Here is a 23,003-nt window from a genome sequence, read left to right on the forward strand (position 1 = left end):
ATAAAATAAAAAGTGAAGGAATAAGTATTGGAATTTTGTAAACAAGGTATATTACTTTAAATAGGAATAATTACTTTGTACTTCAAGAGCATTTTCTGTTTTTATAGTCACTTCAATATATCTGTGTGTGTGTGTGTATGTGTCCATTTATCACTCTATGTGAACATTCTTCATAGTTTAAGCTACAAAAAATAGATAACAAGCACTAGTCAAACTGAATATTATCCACTATTACCATATTCTTCAAACACAGGATTTTCATTGTATTCCTATCTAGGCATTCCACTTCTTGAAACAATAACTGCAAAAGTTTTGTTCTAGTAAACAGCTTTAAAATCCAATCTCGAGTTTCAATATTAGCAAGAAAATTTTCAGTACATGTTAATTAAGTGCTTGTTCTCCAGTTTGTTTTATTTTCAAACATTTGCATGTCAGATAATGAAAACTGTGACATTACCTCCAGTTACTTCCCTTTATCTATTAAAATGAAATATTCAAAATAACAAATTATATTTCTAAATTTATAAAGCAATAAAACATCCCAACAATTTGGCTTTTCCATTTATTTAATTTTTTATGCTGGCTCAATTTGGAGAAATTTATCAGGCTAATGAAGCAATTTGTCACATGGTATAATCATATTTCCAGTATTTTTTTTTTTTATATACTAATAGTCATGACAGTAGCATAGATAATCAAGAGTAAAAGAGTTGTTATTTAGTATTATCATGCTTTACATGACTTTCAGTCTTAACCTTCCTACTATGCCAGTCTCTGGATAGTATTGTCATTATTCCTTATTTCTGTGCTTACACAAACTGGCAGCAAAATGAGGTAGGCTGAGTGACAAGAAGGAATGTAAAATATTTTATATTTTGTGACTCTTTTTTTTTTTTTTGGTTTATAAAGTAAGGGTAGGCAGTGGGATACAATTCTTGACAAGAAACTGTAGTCAAGCAATCCCTCCCTGAACATGTTCTGGGTTTCGTTTGCTTGGACATTGCAAAAAAAGCCGAAACAAGTGATTAACAGGAGCAGGGCTTACAGCATATGTCTTTTGGGGCAATATTCTAGGAGCAGAGCAACCTCTAGGAAAGAACAATAGTAACAATATCCCTTCTCTGTGCAAACAATACTTTCACAGGTGGTCTTATTTGACCCAAAATTCCATTTTAGAGATGAGAAGGTAAAAAGTCAGAGAATAAAATAAACTGCCATGGTCACACAGCAGTGAGTCTGCAGGCAGAGACAAGAGTTAAAGACAGGCCGCCAAACATGCTCTTTCAAAAGCCAGAAAGGCAAAGTCTGTCTCATATAACTTTCTATGATGATGGAAATTTTCTATAAACAACCAGTTTAATACAGTAGCATTATCCACATATGGCTATTAAGCACATAAAATGTGACTGAGGAAATGAATTATTGTATTATTTCATCTTAATTAATTTAAACAGCCACAGGTGGATAACCCAGACCCAGTGCCGTCAAGTCGATTCCAACTCATAGCGACCCTATAGGACAGAGTTGAACTGCCCCACAGAGATAGTGGCTTTTATACTGCCCAGTGCAGGCAATAGACTGTCTGCAGGTAGATAATTGGAAGTTGATTTTCGATCACTTGAATATACCTAAATAAGAAAAAAAAAAAAAACACTATTAAAAAAGAGGCCATGATTTATTCCATAAAAAGAAATCCCTATACAAAATTTACGGCATCTTAAAAAAAAAAAAGGCTAAATTGAATTTAATATTTATCCTATTATGCAAATTAATATACTGGAAAAAATCTGTTGAATGAATAATGGTAAGAACTAGACTTTATTAAACACTTTCAATGTACCCAGTACCGTTTTTAATAATTTACATTTATTCAGCTTTTTAAGTTTCACAACATCCAGTAGGACAGATACACTTATTATAGCCATTTTGCATTTGAGAAAACTGAGGCAAAGACAAGAGTCACAACTCAAAAGACAGCCTGAATTAGGATGTTACACTTAAGCGTGTTTCTGTGGGGTAGGAAGTGAAAAATAAATCTCAGTAATCTGTCTCCTGACTCTCATAAAATGGTCCTTTGTTTTTAAGAGTGGTTTTCAAGATTCTTAAGAGTACATGTATTGATTAGTTCATAAACCATTTGGAAGGAAATTAGAAATCCTAGCCAAAGCTGAGAGCTCTAAATTTTCACCTTTCATTCTGACCACACCTGGGGCCATCCTTTATAATGCAGGCTTGTGAGTGAGTTTGTGTGTGTGTTTGTATATGCAAACATACACATACATATATACATATTTACTAAATTTTTAACAGCAGGTGCTTATAGGGAAATAGACTAAGAACGATTTTTTTGTGCTTATCTGTGAAAAGGAAACCCCTGGAGGCGTAGTGGTTAAGTGCTACGGCTGCTAACCAAAAGGTTGGCAGTTCGAATCTGCCGGGTGCTCTTTGGATACTCTACGGGGCAGTTCTACTCTGTCCTATGGGATTGCTATGAGTCGGAATTGACTCAATGGCAGTGGGTTTGGTTTTTGTTTTCGTGCTTTGTAATAGATGTGCAATCAGCAAGTATTACTGTAATTTAAACCTATAATAGTCTTTCTCAAAATTATCAAGTGAATGAAAATTCCATAAAGAACCCTGGTCTTTATACATAACATAATGGAATTACTATTCTTTCTTTAATATAGTCTTCTCTGTGACCTTATAAATAATTAAGATACACACACTCACATATTCACTGCTGGCATGCCTGCTCTTGCTCATTCTAAACTTGTATAATTAATTTTTTACCAAGACAATCCAGATAAGAGTAATAGTTTCTTCTCAGCACAATTAATAAAGTGCGTCTTTCAGCAGGAACATTCAATAAGTCATTTGGCAAAAGAACATTCTCCCAAAGGTTCAAGTACCTTGTTTTCATGTACAATTTTCTACTTTTAATTTGATTAATATCCTTATGGACAAAAAGAATCTGTTTATCTTTTTCTGCTTCTAATAAGTACCTGTTATCTGACTCTGGTTGCACAGAAATCATGAAATGAGCTCAATTCTATTGATATTATGCAGACATGTAACTGAACAGCACAAATCAATCAATCATTGGACAATCAGTCATCATCAGGATGGACAATGGAAGCCTCAGGAACCAAGGAAAAGGTGCCTTAACTTTTTCAGAGATAGTTGTTATTATTCTCAATCTTAAATATCTTCTGGTCTCTTTATACTTTCAATTTTATCCTCCCTCATGATAGCTTTCATAAGACTGGCAGTGTGATTATTTTCCGGCTTAAAATTCTTGTAATTTTAATTGTAAAATTAAATTGTAATTTTCTTGTAAAATTCTGCAATTTTTTTCTGGAAAAAATTCAAAGCTTAGCGTGACAGACAAAACTCTTTACCTTGTGGCCTTGGCCACCTCTCTTGCCTCTTCTCTAGCTGGTCTCCTCCGGTCATTCATCTGCTTTAGCCCAACTGTAGTGACAGTGTAGACCCAGACCTCTAACCTTCTTCAGCCTCCGAAAGAAACCCTGGTAATGTAGTGGTTAAACGCTCGGCTGCTAACCAAATGGTCATTGATTTGAACCCAGCCACTCCCAGGGAAGAAGATGTGGAAGTCTATAAAGTCTATAAAGATTTATAGGCTTGGAATTCCAGTGGGCCAGTTGTACTCTGCCCTGTAGAGTTGCTATGAGTTGGAAAAGACTAGACTGCAACAGGTCTTCACCCTCCTAAGTCCCTCAGAACTATGCCTGATTCTACCATAAGTCCCCTAAACCACGCTCTCCCCCAAGCCATGCCCATGGTCATGTTTACAAAGTCATGAACACCATCTGCCCTGGGACCAGCAGGAGTGATCTCCTTATGCCCCTTATCCCAGTTGTAACCAATCATGAGAAGCAGCCCAGGACTCCCAGGCACCCCCAGCTTCATCTATGCTTTCTATCACCTTTCCTTTTCATTTTCAGCAATACCACTTATCCACATATGAGATATTTGTTTACTATATGTATTTATTTATCCATTTATTTGTCTATCTCTCTGTGCCCCTCCCCCCCACACACATCACACTAGGATGTAAATTAATATTGTTTACTAATGTATCCCTCCCCAATCTGAATGGTAATTGGTACATTGTAAGCAATCAATAAATATTATTGAATGAATAAATACTGACAGTCTTACAGATCACGCACTGCCCTTTTTTGACATGTATTTTCATATTTGCTAAGAAGTGAACATATTGATTTCTCTTCTTGGAACTTCCTTCCCACTCTGTTCTACCTGTACTTACACAAACCTCAGGCTTCCCCAAATGCACCTGGGTAACTCCAATTTATCCTTAAAATCTCAGTCAGATGACCCCCTGCAATAGGATGCCTCCTGCTCCTCCAGTTTCACTTGGATACCTCCTTTGCTCTATTCCCTTTACATTCAGTTAATAACCGGATCACCAAGTTTATTTTATTGTAATATAATTGATCACCTAATTGCCTGTTTCTCTGCTTTGTTCTAAAGGACGCTTAGTCTTCCGAAGGTTATCCTGGTGCATGATGATTTAAATAAATGGATGGTTGGATTCATGAATTATTGAAGGAAAAAGTGAATAATTAAATGGTACAACTGGGCAATTAGCTACGTGATTTGATTTAAAGCATGCTAGAAAACCTATTTTCTCTGCCCTATAAAACAACTAATAAGAAATTACAACAAATCTCTTTCACTGATCTGTGGCTAATGCTGGACATTTACTACCATAGATTCAAAGTTTTGGGTATGGTAGAGTCTCAGCAGGAGGATATCATATGCATGTCTGCACAAATTAATATAGATTACATTCTCTTTAAATTACTATGCTCTTAGAGAAAGTTTGGTGCCCTGGTGGTTATGAGCTTGGCTGCTAACCAAAAGGTCAGCAGTTTGAATTCACCAGCTACTCCTTGGAAACCCTGTGGGACAGTTCTACTCTGTCCTACAGGGTCTCTATAAGTTGGAATCAACTTGATGGAAACAGATTTAGTTCTGGTTTAGAGAAAGTTAGTTATTAATAAATTAGTTACTAATAACTTCAGAACTTTTTTTTTTTTAATTGATACTCTATAAAAAAAAGATAACTTGGCAGATGTTAGTTAATTTCAGAAGTGTCTGTATAGAGTTGGCCCAGATGGGACTGGACAGGGGCAGGGATCCACCATATATTCTACAAGAGGCGATGACATGACTTTTACAAGGTTGTCAGGGTTGCTCCCCAGTTGCTCGCTCTAGATACCACGTTTTATTGATCATGCATGCCTACCATGGAACACAATGTGTGCTGTTTAATTAGAACAGAGCTTAAGTTGAGGCTTGCAGGAGGCTGGTGGAGATAATGGCAGCAGCAACATCATGCATGAAAACAAAGTCCTGAGTAAACAGACCAGGTTCAAGTCTCAGAAAACAGCTGGATATAAAAAAGGGGGTGCCATGCATTGGATAAAGAGATAGAGAGAATTAGGACAGGAAGCAGACTCTATAACCTGCATGGCCTTAGGCCTCATGCTATGGAACTGAGATTTTACTATCTTCTTAACTTGTTCTTGAATGTTGAGTAGCTAAAGCAAAAGGAAAAAATGAGGAAGTAGAAGAGAGAACAGAAGATTTCAAAGGGCGGCTGGAGAAAACAAAGTAAAATATTACGATGACATGTGCAAAAACCTGGACATAGAAAACCAAAAGGAAAGAACACACTCAGCATTTGTCAAGCTAAAAGATCTGAAGAAAAAATTCAAGCCTCGAGCTGTAATACTGAAGGATTCTACAGGGACAATATTAAACGATGCAGGAAGCATCAAAAAAAGATAGAAGGAATATACACAGTCACTATACCAAAAAGAATTGGTCGACATTCAACCATTTCAGCAGTTAACATATGATCAGGAACTGATGGTACTAAAGGAAGGAGTCCAAGCTTCACTGAAGGCATTGGCGAAAAACAAGTCTCCAGGAATTGGCAGAATACCAATCAAGATGCTTCAACAAATGGATGCAACCTTGGACGGGCCCACTCATCTATGATAAGAAATTTGGAAGACAGCTACCTGGCCAACCAACTGGAAGAGACCCATATTTATGCCTATTCCCAAGAAAGGTGATCCAAGTGAATGTGGAAAGTACTGAACAATATCATTAATATCACATGCAAGCAAAATTTTGCTGAAGATCATTCAAAAGTCGCTGCAGCAATATATTGACAGGGAACTGCCAAAAATTCAAGCTGGATTTAGAAGAGGACAGGGAAGCAGGGATATGATTGCTGATGTCAGATAAATCCTGGCTGAAAGCAGAGAATACCAGAAAGATGTGTAGCTGTGTTTTATTGAGTATGCTAAGGCATTTGACTGTATGGATCATAACAAATTATGGACAATATTGTGGAGAACGGGAATTCTGAAACAACTGTGCTCATGAAGAATCTGTACATGCATCAAGAGGCAGTTATTCGAACAGAACAAGGGTATGCTGCATGGTTTAAAGTTGGGAAAGGTGTGCGTCGGGGTTGTACCCTTTCACCATACCATTCAATCTGTATGCTGAGCAAATAATAAGAGAAGCTAAACTATGTGGAGAAGAACACAGCATCAGGATTGGAGGAAGACTCATTAACAATCTGCATTATTCAGATGATACAACCTTGCTTGCTGAAAGTGAAAAGGACTTGAAGCCCTTACTGATGAAGATCAAAGACCACAGACTTCAGTATGGAATACCCTTCAACATAAAGAAAACAAAAATCCTTGCAACTGGACCAATAAGCAACATCATTATAAACAGAGAAAAGACTGAGGGTGTCAAGGATTTCATTTTACTTGGAACCACAATTGACACTCATGGAAGCAATAGTCAAGAAATCAAGACGCATTGCATTGGGCAGCTCAGCTGCAAAAAGAACTCTTTACACTCTTGAAAAGCAAATATGTCATCTTGAGGACTAAGGTGCTCCTGACCCAAACCATGATGTTTTCAAACGCCTTATATGCATATAAAAGCTGGACAATGAATAAGGAAGACCAAAGAAGAATTGACACCTTTAAATTGTGGTCTTGGTGAAGAATATTGAATATACCATGGACTGCCAAAAGAAAAAAACAAGTCTGTCTTGGAAGAAGTACAACCAGAATGTTCCTTAGAAGTAAGGGTGGCGAGACTAGTCTCATGCTTTGGGCATGTTATCAGAAGGGATCAGTCCCTGGAGAAGGACATTACGCTTGGTAAAGTAGAGGGTCAGTGAAAAAGAGGAAGACCCCCAACTAGATGGGCTCAAGCATAACAACAATTGTGAGGATGGCGCAGGACCAGGCAGTGTTTCCTTCTGTTGTACATAGGGCCACTATGAGTTGGAACTGACTCAACAGCTTCTAACAACAATAACTGTGTTGCCATAATATAATAATTTCATTATATTACAATAAAATAAATGTGGTGATCCTGGAGCCTAATCAAGGGCATATGAGGACGAGGTGTCTCAAAAGGAGAGGATGAGGCAGAAGGACTAGAGCTCCGTATACCCATACCTTTCCTCTACTCCCTCTTCAAAAAAAAAAAAAAACTCTGTTTTAATCTGCTTTAAATATCAGGTATCTAAGTTTGTTTGAAAGTTACTTCTGCTGCATAACTAAAAGTTTGAAAAACACTGTACTACGTGATGGTGAAGGCCTGAAATTTTTAAACAGAGGGGTACTATAATCAGGTTTCTGTGTTAGAAAGAATGTTTTGGAGACAAGAAGTCAGCACAGGGCTGGCTGGGGCCATTCTAATTAATAGCGTATGACACAAACAAGGATAGGCCCAACTCTGACACCGGCAGAACTTTTGGGAAGAAAGAGCTAGGGTGCCTAAATGCAAGCATTTTGCAATTAACTAAATACTAGAGGCGAGGCAGTACAGCGTAGCACTGAGTTGAAGATTTTAGGGTTGGGAAATGGATAGATGCCAGGGTGCCATTCACCAACTAAGAAGATAGGAAAAAGGCCAGGTTTGGTGTGGAATATAATTAGCTGACTTTCAGACACATTTAGTTTGATACCTTGTGGGCCATCCAGATGAAGAGCTCCAGGAGATAGTAAAAGTACATTCTTTCTAAGCTGAAGACACAATTCTGGGTTGTGTAGGGAGCAATTAAGGCATTTTATGTCTGACGGTGCTTATTTTTTAATATGATATAAAAAATTGTCATCTATACAAAATGAGGAGAAAGATTTCAGTAAACTTAAAAAAAAAAAAACTTAAGGAAGCTTAAAAAGTTTAACATAGTTGATCTAGCGTATCAAGAATAATTTTTTTATATAAAACATGTTTTAAAGAACTAAAGAGATGTTAAGGCCATGCTTACACTGGGGATTTGAAATTTGTAGTGGCAGAAATCTGCATATTTATGAAATTTCTTTCTGGTTATGCTCAGTGTTCAAGTTGTAGGAGCAGAAATATGAGATCATCATATGGATTCACGGTTGAGCATTGGTGGAAAAACTAAGGTTTCAAATGACTAAAAGACTATGTAAAGACAGTAGTTCAAAGGGATAAAAATAAGATCCAGAGTTCGTCAGTGGACTGGCAGAGAAGTGAAGAGTCAGGGACCTGACATTTTCAGTGGGCCTTGAGAAAGCTGGAAGGATAGAGCATAAGGGATATGTTCAGATATTAAAAGTCCAACACGGAAACAAGAGAAGTAATAACCTTAGAAGTAATCATTTTCTATTTAAATAGGTGATAAGAGGCACTTACATTGCAACAAAGTGTTTCATAAATCACCTACTTCATCAAATACCAGATGACCAAAATAAAAAAAAAAACAAACCCAGTGCCGTCGAGTCGATTCTGACTCATAGCGACCCTATAGGTCAGGGTGGAACTGCCCCATAGAGTTTCTAAGGAGCGCCTGGAGGATTCAAACTGCTGACCCTTTGGTTAGCAGCTGTAGCACTTAACCACTACGAATACCAGATGAATCATTAGAAATTACAAACCCCCCAAAAGAAACCACAGCTACGCATGCACACACGCACACACACAACCTACAACCTTTATACACATTTATATACTTTTAATCCAGCAAAAATTAAATGTTTTACTTTTATCATATTCCCTGTTGTCATGGATTGAATTATGTCCCCCCAAAAATGTGTGTATTAACTTGGTTAGGCCATGATTCCCAGTATTCTGTGGTTGTCCTCCATTTTGTGACTGTAATTTTATGCTGAAGAGGATTAGGGTGGGATTGTAACACACTTACCAGTCACATCCTTGATCCAATGTAAAGGGAGTTTCCCGGGGATGTGGCCTGCACCACCTTTTATCTCTCAAGAGATAAAAGGAAACGGAAGCAGGCAGAGAGTTGGGAACCTCATACTACTAAGAAAGCAGTGCCAGGAGTACAGTGTGTCCTTTGGACCTGAGGTTCCTGTGCGGAGATGCTCCCAGACCAAGGGAAGACTGATGACAAGGACCTTCCTCCAGAGCCAACAGAGAGAGAAAGCCTTACCCTGGAGCTGGCACCCTGAATTCGGACTTCCAGCCTACTAGACTGTGAGGGAATAAACTTCTCTTTGTTAAAGCTATCCACTTGTGGTTATTTCTATTATAGCAGCACTAGATGACTAAGACACATGTATTTGATTATCATTGAATAACAAGAATAACATTTTTTTCCTTTTTAGTTTTGCTTTTAATTGAGAAGCCCTTCTTGTTCTGTAGATATACAGAGTAAAGAATAGCTATGATATTCCTACTGATACTGTGGTAATAAAATATAGTGTACTCTAACAGGGCTAAACAAATCAGATTTTAACACCTTTCTGCTCAAAAATAATTTGTAATTTATGATTTTTCAATCACATAAACTCATCTGATGGAGATAAATTACTGCACTTCAAGATTCTAGGAATGGAAAGGCATTTATTTTTCTAAGTCAAGGCTCTCTCAGCCCTTGAAAATTATATTGTTATCCAAAGTTCTTTATTTCACAGAAGAAAAAAGCAGGGTTAGAAACAGTCCTGGAAAGGACAAAACGACACTGTGTACTTATGTTTTAAAATGTGGAGGCTACACTTTGAAAAGGAATCCTTCTTTAATTTATTATTCCTATATGAGGGTCACACAGTCCATCTTGCAATTCTTTTCAAATAGGTCTGTGCAAAATATGTGACTGTCCCAAATACAGTACAATCTGTTCCTCATTTTTTTTTTTTCCATTTTGAAACCCAATTTGACTTTTATTCCTAGTAAATCTGGCATCTTCTATTCAGTAACTATTGTATGTATGCAATTAGAAAGAAAAGAGATTTGAGATTTGAATTCCTTGCAAAACCATCCAAGTAATTAGAATTGTTCTTTTACTTACAAGTCTGGCATAGTTACTCAAGCAGTTCACATACAAAAAATTTTCCCTCTTCCTCTTTCTCAAAACCCAAGGATAGTATTGCTTCATAAAAATTAAAGTAAGGACAACTTTGTTATTTTATTAAATCTAAGGTATGTGTAATCCATTTATAGCATGAAGTAGAGGACACAGAAGTTTAATTTCTAGATCAAAGTAAGGAAGTGTCCCGTTATAAAATGTCCAGCCTGGAACACTATTAAGATCTGATACCACACTTCAAGGAAAGGCCAACTGGAATCCATTTCAAGAAAAATAGCTAGTGTGGTCAGGCCTCTTAATCCCTGATGTAAGGGGAATTATTTAAGGGACCAAAAGGGAAGAAGAAACATATGAGAAAATACTCAAATATATTTGAAGGGTTATCATGTAGAAGATGTAAACTTGTTTTTAAAAAGCTTAGAAGAATATGCAATTATTCTAGGAAAAACAAATTATATCAATAGAAGGGGAAGCACCATAGCATAAGATTTAATAGTCTGGGCTTTTCATCAGACTGTCTAAGTTTGTTTATGGCTCAACCATTACTTTTTTATTGTATAGAAGTGCCAGCTATCTTGTCTCTCATCTCCTTACGCACACTTCTAAATTCTACTTGTGATACTGTGGCTGGGGTTCTGTAGACCAGTGGTTCTGTTTGAGTCCCCAAAATCCTTTCAGGGGATTTGCAAGGTCAAAATGATTTTCATAGCAATTTTAAGATATTATTTTTCTTTTTCGCTCTCATTCTCTTACACGTATACAGTGAAGTTTTCCAGAGACTACATATGTTATGGCAGCAGATTAAACACAGAAGCAGATATGAGTACATATGAATAGTCCTCTGTCCTCTATGAAGCCAGACATTAAAGAAATCGGTAACAGTGTAAAATAATGTCATTTTTCTCACTAATTTTTTTGTTCCCAAATAGTTATTCTTCATAAAAATATTTTTTGTTAACATGCAACAGGTTGAGTATTGTTACTTTTATAATAGTGTCTCAACTTTAATATGATAAATACCAATAAATACCACCCACATAAACAAAAGCTCTTTGAGGTCTTCAATAATTTTTAAGAGTCTAAAAAATCCCTGAGATCAAAAAGTTTGAGAAATGCTGCTGGATACTTCATTTCCCTGTTGCCAACTGGATTCTGGTTAGGTTCACAAACCAAAAAAAACAAAAATAAACTCATTGCCATGGAGTCAATTCCTACTCATAGTGACCCTATAGGACAGAGTAGAACTGCCCCATGGGCTTTACAAGAAGTAGCTGGTGGATTCGAACTGCCCACCTTGTGGTAACTCTTAACCATTGCAAGTGGAAGGCAGGAGAAAGGAGAAGGGACTTGTTCCTGCCTACCTGCCTTGTCTTCTGGTAGGCTCTCTCTAACATTTCACCCCCACATCACATGGTTCCAATAGCAATAGGCTCTAGCATCAGCATATGCCAACAAAGGCACAGGGAACTCCTTCTAGAGGGTCCAGCACAGCATATGGTGATGCCCCTCTTAAATGATCTGACTCCCTTCTCCTCCTTGAGTTCCTGTGCTACCAAAACCAGCCAGGAAGTACCCGCTCCACAGAAATCCTAGGCTTATCTGCCAGGCAGTATTCCCTCCTCGGAAGTCTGCATTCTAGCTCCAAGAGCCCTTCCTCTAAGCTTCTCAGTTTGTATTACCCCAAGCCAGGAGCTGTACATGCTTCCTGTGGTTCTAGCTCTACAATGCTCAGGGTTTTTTGTTTGCTTTTTCAATCCTCTAACCCTTTTTAACCAGTTTCTGGTTTTATATTCTCTGGTGTAATATAGTGTGATTTCTGTTTCGCTGACTAGAAACAGATGGAGACAATTATCAAAAGATATTACCGTATTGGGGCCCTAGTGGTGGGGTGGTTAAGTGGTTGGCTGCTAACCAAAAGGTTAGCAGTTTGAAGCTACCAGCTACTCCTTGGAAACCCTATGGGGTGGTTCTACTCTGTCCTATAGGGTCGTTATGAGTTGAAATTGACTCCACAGCAACTGGTTTATTAATGTATTATCTCTAAAAATCTACTTGTAATGAAAGCACCAACCATCTCTAAGGTGACGAAAATTTAAAGTAGCTAACAGAAAAATCAAGTCTATCCTGAGCTTACAAATCTAAAAATGTGAAAGTATATTGGTAATTAGCACAGTCAATATTAATTATTATAAGTTGTCTAGACAACTGTTTTGTGACTACATTTTCATATATACTGTTACCTATATTTATTCAGTCTTTTAAAAAGACAGCACATTTCCAGCTTTGATAAAAACATCTCTTAAAAGTATTACCTTAATAAAGACTACCAAGACACTGGATGATACGTGATGGATAATAACGAATTATATTTTTCCTTAAATTTTAGCTATTATATGCCAGAGATATTTTACACGATTTACACAATCTTAGTAAAAAAAAAAATAAAATAATTTTTTTTTTTTTTTTTTTTACAATCTTAGTATGAAAGTATAAATCATGGACAAAGGCAATTTTTAAGCAAATCATCTTTTGTTTTATACAGAACTAGATACTGATTTTCCATTTGAGATTTTTAACAGTATATAATTTTTTTTTTAAGTAAATAATTAAGTTAACTTACCACCTGAAAGGAGAGCAGGCTTACTTTTTACCATTGGACTAGAATGAGGGAACTTGTTGCTAAATGACATGAAAAGGTGAGCTGTGAAATCATCGGGAAGCTCAGCTTCCAGGAATGTCTTCATGAATAGCTTGAAACCTTCAAAATCTATTGTCTGGGGGGGGGAAAAAAAAGTTTTAAAACATATATTTCAAGATGCAGCCAAGTGAGGAGATTTTGTACTATGTTCAAAGACATTAGCAATAAAAATAACCTCAAACAAATTTTATATCCAAGTCTACAGAAGGTTAACTATTTGAGAAGTAGATTAGGCAGTCCTAGGCTAACACTGGCAATTGTGTATGTATGTCTTACCTGTGGTGTAGCAGAATAAATAGGAAGTTTCTATTTATATATTTCCCCTTCCATAGCACCTGGATGACTTTAAAAAAGTTATTCCTTGAAAGTTAGTTTCCTTCTCTGTAAATTTGAGATAACATTCCCAATCCCACAGAGCTGTGATGCTTAAATCAGGTAATTAAAATGAGCATGCCAACAAAGAGTCAAAAATGCAGCAAGCACTTAGAAAGAGAGGGATCCCCCATCTGCTCTCCTGGTTGCTAATGGTGACTATTGCTTTTGACAATTGTAAAAACTAGTTGAAATTAAAATTCCAATGAAACACAAATATTCATTGATATAAAATTCCAAAGTGAGGGTCCAAAATTTCATAAAGACTTCCAAAGGTGTCCATTTCAAGATCTGCTGAACACTTACTCATTGCAGAACTATATAAAAGTAGAAATTTATTTGTAGAGAACTGCCAGTATCCTAAGTGTCACCATGTCCACTTGGGGTAATTATGATTGATGTCACCTTCTAACTTTAAGCTTAATGAGGGAGTTTCACTGAAGCCACCTGGAGAGCTTGCTCTTTTCCTGCAGATGAGGACAGTGGGCCAGGATGTGATTCCTACCTGGGAAATTAGAAAATAAGGGTGTGAGTGCTTTGGGGTCAAAGTCAAGTGAATGGCTCTTCATTGGCCTTGCCCAACACTCCCAAGACTGTAGGGATGAAGATGCATGAGTGTTAGCTGGGGAATAGATATGGAACTTGTGTAGGAGAAGGCTGGTGGGTTTGTGCTGGGTCTTGTACAGTGAAGGTAGGTACCAGAAGACCTGAGGAAAAGAACCTAAAATAAAACCACATCAGTCCAGATTAAGAGAGTGAAAGGGAGTCCTCAAGAAACCACTAAGACACCCCATGTGCTGATGCCAGAGAGCATGATGGCAGATCATTAGGAGGTCAATTTAATCTACGTACTATTATCCCTTATACAGCTTGTTTTAGCCCTTGTGAGGTTACCAAACAGCAGCCAACAAGAGATTGTGGGGCAGAGAGTATAGACAGCCTATAAGTCTGAATCAAGCCTGTGCTGATTCAAGTTTGAGATTTTTATTAATATCCTAAATTGGACCTTCTAATTACTGAATGGAAACTGTTTGCTTCTTGAAGTGACCTCAGGGAGTCTATTACTAAAAATTGAACAGAAAATCCATGAGCTTTCAGGAACTTTCAGCCAAAGACGAGGAAAGACTACCTCTACTGATCAAAATATAAATGAGCTAGAAGAGCCAAAAATCTTTGTTTTATTTTTTGTTTGTTTGTTTATGTTATGCATCTGCTTGTTCCCGGTACTCAGATAATGAAGGAATAGTTCTTGCTCCTCTCAGTATGACTGGCTACAAATCATCCTGGGTTAGATGAGAACGAATCATCCAAGAAACATGCTCAAAGAAGCCATCTAACCAGTTCCCTCACATTGTAAATACATTGTCCCAGACTGTTCCCAAACCAGATGATGTAATAAAAAGTCTGCTTAGTGTCACCAAGTAATAGTTTCCCTCACCTGATAAAACATAAGCATTTTATGAAACACTGAAAAAATAAGTTTTATCTTGCAATCATGCCCTTCCACCTATTGGCAACGATGCATAAAATTTGTAGTTTTCCTTGAGTCTCAGTGGTATGTAGTTCAGTCAGTGGTGTTGCTGTAGTAACCCTGCAAGTCTAACTATTTCAGAGCCTTATAATTTATACAAGTATGTACAGTATATGTGGATCTAGAATTTGTTTCTTTAACTGTTCCACTATTTGAGACACAGTGGCAATTTCTTGTCTTAATTCATGTAAGTCTAGCTGCTACCAATCTGTAAAAGTCCATCTTTCATATTCATATTTAATATATTTTCTTAGTTGATTTCCTTTCATGGAGTTTTAAATAGAGTTGCCCGTTTCTTGGATGAAAGGTGATTCCGTCACCAATCCATCTGTTGTTGTCGTTGTTGTGTTGCATAGAGTTAATTCTCACTCATAGCAACCCCATAGGACAGGGTAGAACTGTCTCATAGGGTTTCCAATGAGCAGCTGGTGGATTTGAACCACTGACCTTTTGGTTAGCAGCCTGAGGTCTTAACCACTTCACCACCAGGGCTTCATCTAGCCTTTGATAATTGAGCATTTAAATATACCTGGAATAATTCTGAGACAGTCAACTGTTACTTAGCAGCCCTAACTTCAATTGTTTCCATATAATAAAATTGCATATCACTTTATGAAATATTTCCTATAAGAAAAAAAAAAGTGTGTATCTCCAATGTTTTAGCCAAGTAATGGAAATTTATCCATACCTATACCCCCATATCTATATGCCATATCTATGTACGTATACACACACACATTACAATTATAAATAAAGTCCTGTTGGCTAATATGTATACATACTTTTTATACAGTACACTGGGTAAATGTCAGTATGGATATAAGTATGTGCTTTGGAGCCGTACGGCTCCATGGTTGAGCTTTGGCTCTGAAGTTTTACTTGCTAGGTGATTTTAGGTAAGTTCCTTAACCTCACTAAGCCTCAGTTAACCTTTAACAGAAAATGTGGATAATAATAATATCTACCTCAGCCCACTATTTTGAGGAAAAAATTAGGTCATGCATATAAAGTTCTTTGCACTGTTCTTGGCTCTCAAAAGATGTTAATCCATGCAATAAATATTTTTAAAATAATATTACTCATCTCGAATATTTTTCTAGGAATGAAACAGTGTATAAATAAACTAAATGAAAAAAAATCAGAAATGTACAGAGTAATTAGGTTAGTGTTTATTAAGGGGAAAGGTGTTCGTATGTGCATATGTTATATACGTACATGTATATGTAAAATTATAAAGTTGGATGCCATTTATATATTTATTTATACACCTGAGATATAGACATAGACATGGAGTTGGTAATATTGGGCACATTTTTCTTACTTGGTAACTGAGTAACTAAGATGAAACAAAAAAATAGGTCAAAAAATGAAATTTGGCAGACTGATGCTCTTAATTTTGCTCAATTCCTGAGAGGAGAGATGAAATCATTTCCATAAAGTGTTATTTTAGAAGACAAAAAAAAATCTATTTTTCCCTTGGTAATAATACTAGCTGTAAGTAGTGGAGAATGATCAATTTTATTATTGCATTACTTGAGGATAAACCTGAAGTAAAATGTGACATACAGAGATATCATTAAAGAAAGTAATTTTTTGTAGCTTAGATCATGTGTCAGTTAAGCACATGTACTGTGTATGCTTTTGTACCTAAGAAAACCTCAAGCCAATGAAAAATGAAAACAAAATATTTAACTTTGTTTATTAATAGTTTCAAGACTCTGCCTAAAACGTAATCTGACATTCCGGCATCCTTAGTTTATTTTTGTTTTGTTTTGCTTATTCATTCTCAGAAGGACATTTTAGAAATTTATGTTACTGCAGTGAAAAGACTTCATTTTCTTCTGTATGTAATAAATCACCACCAAAGAATATTTAAATTCTACTAGTGGAGTGAACCACATAACTGAAAACTAAGAATAATATGAAAATGTAAAGAAGAGCCTCAGGTAGCAGAATCCCTTCCAAAAAGCAATTTGCCAAAATGAATTAAGTCAAGGTTTCAAAATATGCGGAGGAGGCCAACAGTCAAGTGACTGAATTCAAATAAATTGACAGAGAGAGTTATCTACTCTTACTGTTAGGGTTTCTTCTTGTCGTTAGGTGCGGTCGAGTCAGTTCTGACTCATAGCGATCCTATGTCAACAGAACAAAACACTGCCCAGTCCTGCACCATCCTCACAATCATTGTGAGGGTTTCTTAGAGATGGCATATTGGAAGGGAAGTAATCCTCATTCAGTTGGATGAGGTATCGATTCTGATAGATAACACTCAACATGTGTGAAGACTTATGGGGAAACAGGAGTGGATTTTATTACAAAATCATTGGAAGTTTGTGTAATGAAAATATTCATAGATATTGCAGTTAGAAGAAAGGTTATATATGGTAGAGCTTTTTCTTGTGCCCTAAACATTTTGTAGTCACCTGTTTGCTAGGCAACATACCAGATGATAAGGAGCACGACCTTTGAAGTTAGACTACGTGGATCGAGCCTTGGGTCCAACACTTTCTAGCTGTGTGACTGTGGGCAATTTATTTAAACTCAGTGTGCGTCAGTTTCCTCATCTATAAAATGAGGATAACAGTAACTACACCTTTTGGGTTGTTAGGAGGATCAAATTATTTAACATTTTTAAAGAACTAGGATGACATTCTGGCTCATAGTAAGCACTGTGTGACTAAATAAATACAAATAATATTTGTTTAAATGTTCACAATTCCACACAAAGTTTAAGAATCTGCCTCAAAGTCACATTATCTTAAATTTTTTCATGTGCATTAAAAAAAAAAATTAAATTGTTATTTTTAAAAAGCTGATAATAAAATGTGAACTTCTAGAAGAAACAAAGTGCTTGAATTGTTCAAAGTTTTCCTCTGGGTCAGCCTTTACAATATGAATATATTTTATAGTGGAGCTTTATCAAACCAAGACTTTAACTTAGTGACATAGGAAAATAACAATAAACAAAAACAAGGACGGTGGAATGAACCATTTTTGCTTGAAATCCCAATATCTCCACTTGCCACTTGAGTGATTTGGGGCAAGGAATGTACACGTTCCTACAAAACAAAACAAAAACCCTGCCTTTCCCAAGCATATTGTCTTTGCTTGATCCCGAGTCCAAAGGAACGAAGCATAACCCACCAAGAACTGCTCTGAAACAAATGCCTATGATTTAATGATGAAAATCAGGAAAATGACAAAAAACAGAAAAAAGGCCAACCAAAAGGAAAAAAAAAAACGAACTTAAATCTCCTGCCAATAAAGAATACATTCCTCCCTTGTCCCTTCTTTTTTCAGCTCTCAGGAAAACTTTCTGATCTTTCTTTGGTGTTGTAGCTTTCCTTGGATAGCAAGCAAAAACAGCTTAGTTTTTTCTTCCAACAGTTTAATTTCTTCAATGTAAAGTGGTATATAATATTAACCATTCTAAATGCATTAAGTTGATGTAAACCACTTAACACAGAGTTAAGCATAGAGTAGATGCTCAATAAAAATAAGCAGTAGTTTGAGGTTCGATGGACTTTTTTTTTTTTTAACTTTAATTTGTCCTCCTCTTCATTGGTCCAGAAAACTGGAAAGCTTTTTGCTTTCCTTTAAACTTGCAGCTTTTTGGCTCTTTAGATATTTTGTTATAATTGTTCAACATGAGACAGCATTGACAAATTACTGATTTTAGAAAGCAAACATTGAAAAACATGTATCTTAATGAAAAATAAATAAATAAAAGCATATTACAGATATAAGAAATTAAATGATTTCTACAGAATGGTGCTACCCTACTTATGGCTAAAGATTTACTGACTTCTTTCAACACCTTCTTTACCATGCTATTGGGAGCAAATCTCCTCTCTATTACATTTTTGTCATTACACCCAGCTTACATAAGGCAAAACCCAGACTTTTTATCGCCAACAGTAAGTCACTTCAGTTTGAATTCATGGAAGAATTGCTCTTCATTATCTTTCCTGTTCAACCCATACCCTTTCTTAGTAAACAATTTTAAAATCTCCCATAAAATTCTATATTCTCCAAAATATCAAAAATTTCTAATAAATCAATGATATCTCTAATCTATACATTTTAGTTTCTCATGAGTAAGCAGAAAAGTTTCCAAACTTGTCGTTGTTGTTAGGTGCGGTCAATTCAGTTCCGACCCATAGCGACCCTATGCAAACAACGGAACACTGCCCGGTCCTGCGCCATCCTTATAATCCTTGCTATGCTTGAGCTCATTGTTGCGGCCACTGTGTCAATCTACCTCATTGAGGGTCTTCTTCTTTTCTGCTGACCCTGTACTTTGCCAAATATGATGTTCTTCTCCAGGGACTGATCCCTCCTGACAACATGTCCACAAACTATGTAAGACGCAGTCTCGCCATCCTTGCTTCTAAGGAGCATTCTGGTTGTGTGGTATTTTCAATATTCTTCACCAACACCACAATTCAAAGGTGTCAATTCTTCTTTGGCCTTCCTTATTCATTGCCCAGCTTTCACATGCATATGAAGAGATTGAAAATACCATGGCTTCAGTCAGGTGCACTTTAGTCTTCACGGTGACATCAATACTTTTCAACACTTTCAAGAGGTCCTTTGCAGCAGATTTGCCCATGCAAACTGGCTGTTGATTCCTTGATTGCTGCTTCCATGGCTGTTGATTGTGGATCCAAGTAAAACGAAATCCTTGACAACTTCAATCTTTTCTCCATTTATCATGATGTTACTCATTGGTCCAGTTGTGAGGATTTTTGTTTTCTTTATGTTGAGGTCCAATCCATACTGAAGGCTGTGGTCTTTGATCTTCATTAGTAAGTGCTTCAAGTCTTCTCACTTTCAGCAAACAAGGTTCTGTCATCTGCTTAACACAGTTTGTTAATGAGTCTTCCTCTAATCCTCATGCCCTGTTCTTCTTCATATAGTCCAGCTTCTTGTATTATTTGCTCAGCATACAGATTGAATAGGTATGGTGAAAGGATACAACCCTGACACACACCTTTCCTGACTTTAAACCACTCAATATCCCCTTTTTTCTGTCCAAACAACTGCCTCTTGATCTATGTGAAGGTTCCTCATGAGCACAATTAAATGTTCTGGAGTTCCCATTCTTAATGTTATCCATAATTTGCTATGATCCACGCAGTTGAATGCCTTTGCATAGTCAATAAAACACAGTAAACATCCATCTGGTATTCTCTGCTTTCAGCCAGGATCCATCTGACATCAGTAATGATATTCCTGGTTTCACAACATCTTCTGAATCTGGCAGTTCTCTCTTGATATATTACTACAGCTGCTTTTGAAAATCTTTGGCAAAATCTTACCTGCCTGTGATACTAATGATATTGTTCCATAACTTCCCAGCATTTGGTTGAATCACCTGTCTTGGGAATAGGCATAAATATGGATCTCTTCCAGTAGGTTGGCCAGGTAGCTGTCCTCCAAATTTCTTGCCATAGATAAGTGAGCACTTCCAGCGCTGCATCCATTTGTTGAAATACCTCAACTGGTATTCATTCCATCAATTCCTGAAGCCTCGTTTTTTACCAATGCCCTCAGTGCAGCTTGAGCCTCTTCCTTCAGTACCATCAGTTCCTGATCATACGCTACCTCCTGAAATGGTTGAATGTTGACCAATTCTTTTTGGAATAGTGACTCTGTGTATTCCTTGCATCTGTTTTTGATGCTTCTTGTGTCATTTAATATTTTCCCCATAGAATCCTTCGGTATTGCAACTCAATGCTTGAAATTTTCTTCAGTTCTTTCAGTTTGAGAAATGCCAAGCATGTTCTCCTCTTTTGGTTTCCTAACTCCAGGTCTTTACACACCTCATTATAATAGTTTGTTCTCTCAAGCCACCCTTTGAAATCTTCTGTTCAGCTCTTTTACTTCATCATTTCTTCCATTTACTTTAGCTACTTGTCATCAACAGCCATGGAAGCAGCAGTCAAGAAATCAAAAGACGCATTGCATTGGGCAAATGTGCTGCAAAGGACCTCTTCAAAGTGTTGAAGAGCAAAGATGTCACCCTGAAAACTAAGATGTGCCTGACCCAAGCCATGGTATTTTCAATCACATCATATGCATGTGAAAGCTGGACAATGAATAAGGAAGACTGAAGAAGAGTTGACGGTTTTGAATTGTGGTGTTGGCGAAGAATATTGAATATACCATGGACTGCCAAAAGAACGAACAAATCTGTCTTGGAAGAAGTGCGACCAGAATGCTCCTCAGAGGCAAGGATGGCGAGACTCCGTCTTACATACTTTGGACATGTTGTCAGGAGGGATCAGTCCCTGGAGAAGGACACCATGCTTGGCAAAGTATTGGGTCAGGAGAAAAGAGGAAGACCCTCAACGAGGTGGATTGACACAGTGGCTGCAACAATGAGCTCAAGCATAACAACCATTGTAAGGATGGTGCAGGACCGGGCAGTGTTTCATTCTGTTGTGCATACGGTCGCTATGAGTGAGAACCAACTCAACGGCACCTAACAACAACAACTTGTCATTTAAGAGCAAGTTTCAAAATCTCTTCTGACATCCATTTTGTTCTCTCCTTTCTTTACTGTCTTTTTACTGACTTCTTGCTTTTTTCATGTATGATGTCCTTGATGTCATTCCACATCTCATCTGATCTTCAGTCATTAGCGTTCAACGCATCCAATCTATTCTCTAAATTCAGGTGGGATATACTCAAGGTCATACTTTGGCTTTTATGGAGTTGTTTTTAATTTTTTCAGCTTCAAGTTGAACTTGCATGTGAGCAATTGATTGTCTGTTCCACAGTTGGCCCTTGGCCTTGTTCTGATGGACAGTCTTGAGCTTTTCCATTGTCTCATTCCACAGATGTAGTCGATTTGATTCCTGTGTATTCCACCTGGCAAGGTGCATGTGTATAGTCACCGTTTATGTTGGTGAAAAAGGTATTTGCAATGAAGTCGTTGTTCTGGCAAAATGTTATCATGGGATTTCCAGAATCGTTTCTATCACCAAGGCCATATTTTCCAACTACGATCCTTTTTCTTTGTTTCCAACATTCACATCCCAATCACCAGTAATTATCAATGCATCCTTATTGCATGTTTCATCAATTTTAGACTACAGAAGTTGGTAAAAATCTTTAATTTCTTCATCTTTGGCCTTAGTGGTTGGTTCATAAATTCGAATAATAGTCATATTAACTGTTCTTCCTTGTAGGTGTATGGATATTATCCTACCACTAGCAGCGCTGTACTTCAGGAAAGATCTTGAAATGTTCTTCTTGACAATGAACGCAACGCCATTTCTCTTCAAGTTGTCATTCCTGGCGGCATAGTAGGCTATATGATTGCCTGATTCAAAATGGCCAATACCAGTCCATTTCAGCTTACTAGAGTCTAGGATATCAATCTTTATGCATTTCACGTCATTTTTGATGATTTCGAATTTCCCTAGATTCATACTTTGTACATTCCGTGTCTTAATTATTAATGGATGTTTGAAGCTGTTTCTTCTCATTTTGAGCTGTGCCACAACAGCAAAATGAAGGTCCCAAAAGCTTGACTCCATCCATATCCTTAAGGTTGACTCTACTTTGAGGAGGCAGCTCTTATTCAGTCATCTTTTCAGTACCCTCCAAACTGAGGGGCTCATCCTCTGGCACTATATCAGACAATGTTCTGCTGCTACTCATAAGGTTTTCACTGGCTAAATCTTTTCAGAAATAGACTGCCAGGTCCTTCTCCCTAGGCTGTCTTAGTTTGGAATCTCAGCTAAAACCTGTTCACCATGGGTGACCCTACTGGTATTTGACTATAACATCACAGCAACAGGCAGGCAAGCCCCCACAGTACGACAAACTGACAGACACATAGGGAACAGGACTGTGAGGTAGTAAGATTTTACAATTGGGTCAGGGAATCTACTAATTATTTTTAGGACTTAAGAATTCTCTTGGGGTAAAGCACATATGTCTACCAATTTGTAAAATATAATTACTGGATTGATTCTGTTTGATAGCACAGATCATCTTGA

The 23,003-nt window shown here is 37.1% G+C and overlaps 1 protein-coding gene across 1 annotated transcript in view; it reads right to left on the reverse strand.

Moving 5' to 3' along the window:
- The window catches only part of LOC100666244 (diacylglycerol kinase beta), a 456,718-nt gene that overhangs the window by 244,983 nt on the left and 188,732 nt on the right, over window positions 1-23,003 (reverse strand). The window contains exon 4 of the mRNA XM_064290029.1: window positions 13,011-13,164. Coding sequence (XP_064146099.1) covers window positions 13,011-13,164 — 154 coding nt within the window. The remainder of the gene's footprint in view (window positions 1-13,010; window positions 13,165-23,003) is intronic.

This window comes from Loxodonta africana, chromosome 8, assembly GCF_030014295.1.
Source record: "Loxodonta africana isolate mLoxAfr1 chromosome 8, mLoxAfr1.hap2, whole genome shotgun sequence".
In the NCBI taxonomy this organism is placed as follows: domain Eukaryota; kingdom Metazoa; phylum Chordata; class Mammalia; order Proboscidea; family Elephantidae; genus Loxodonta; species Loxodonta africana.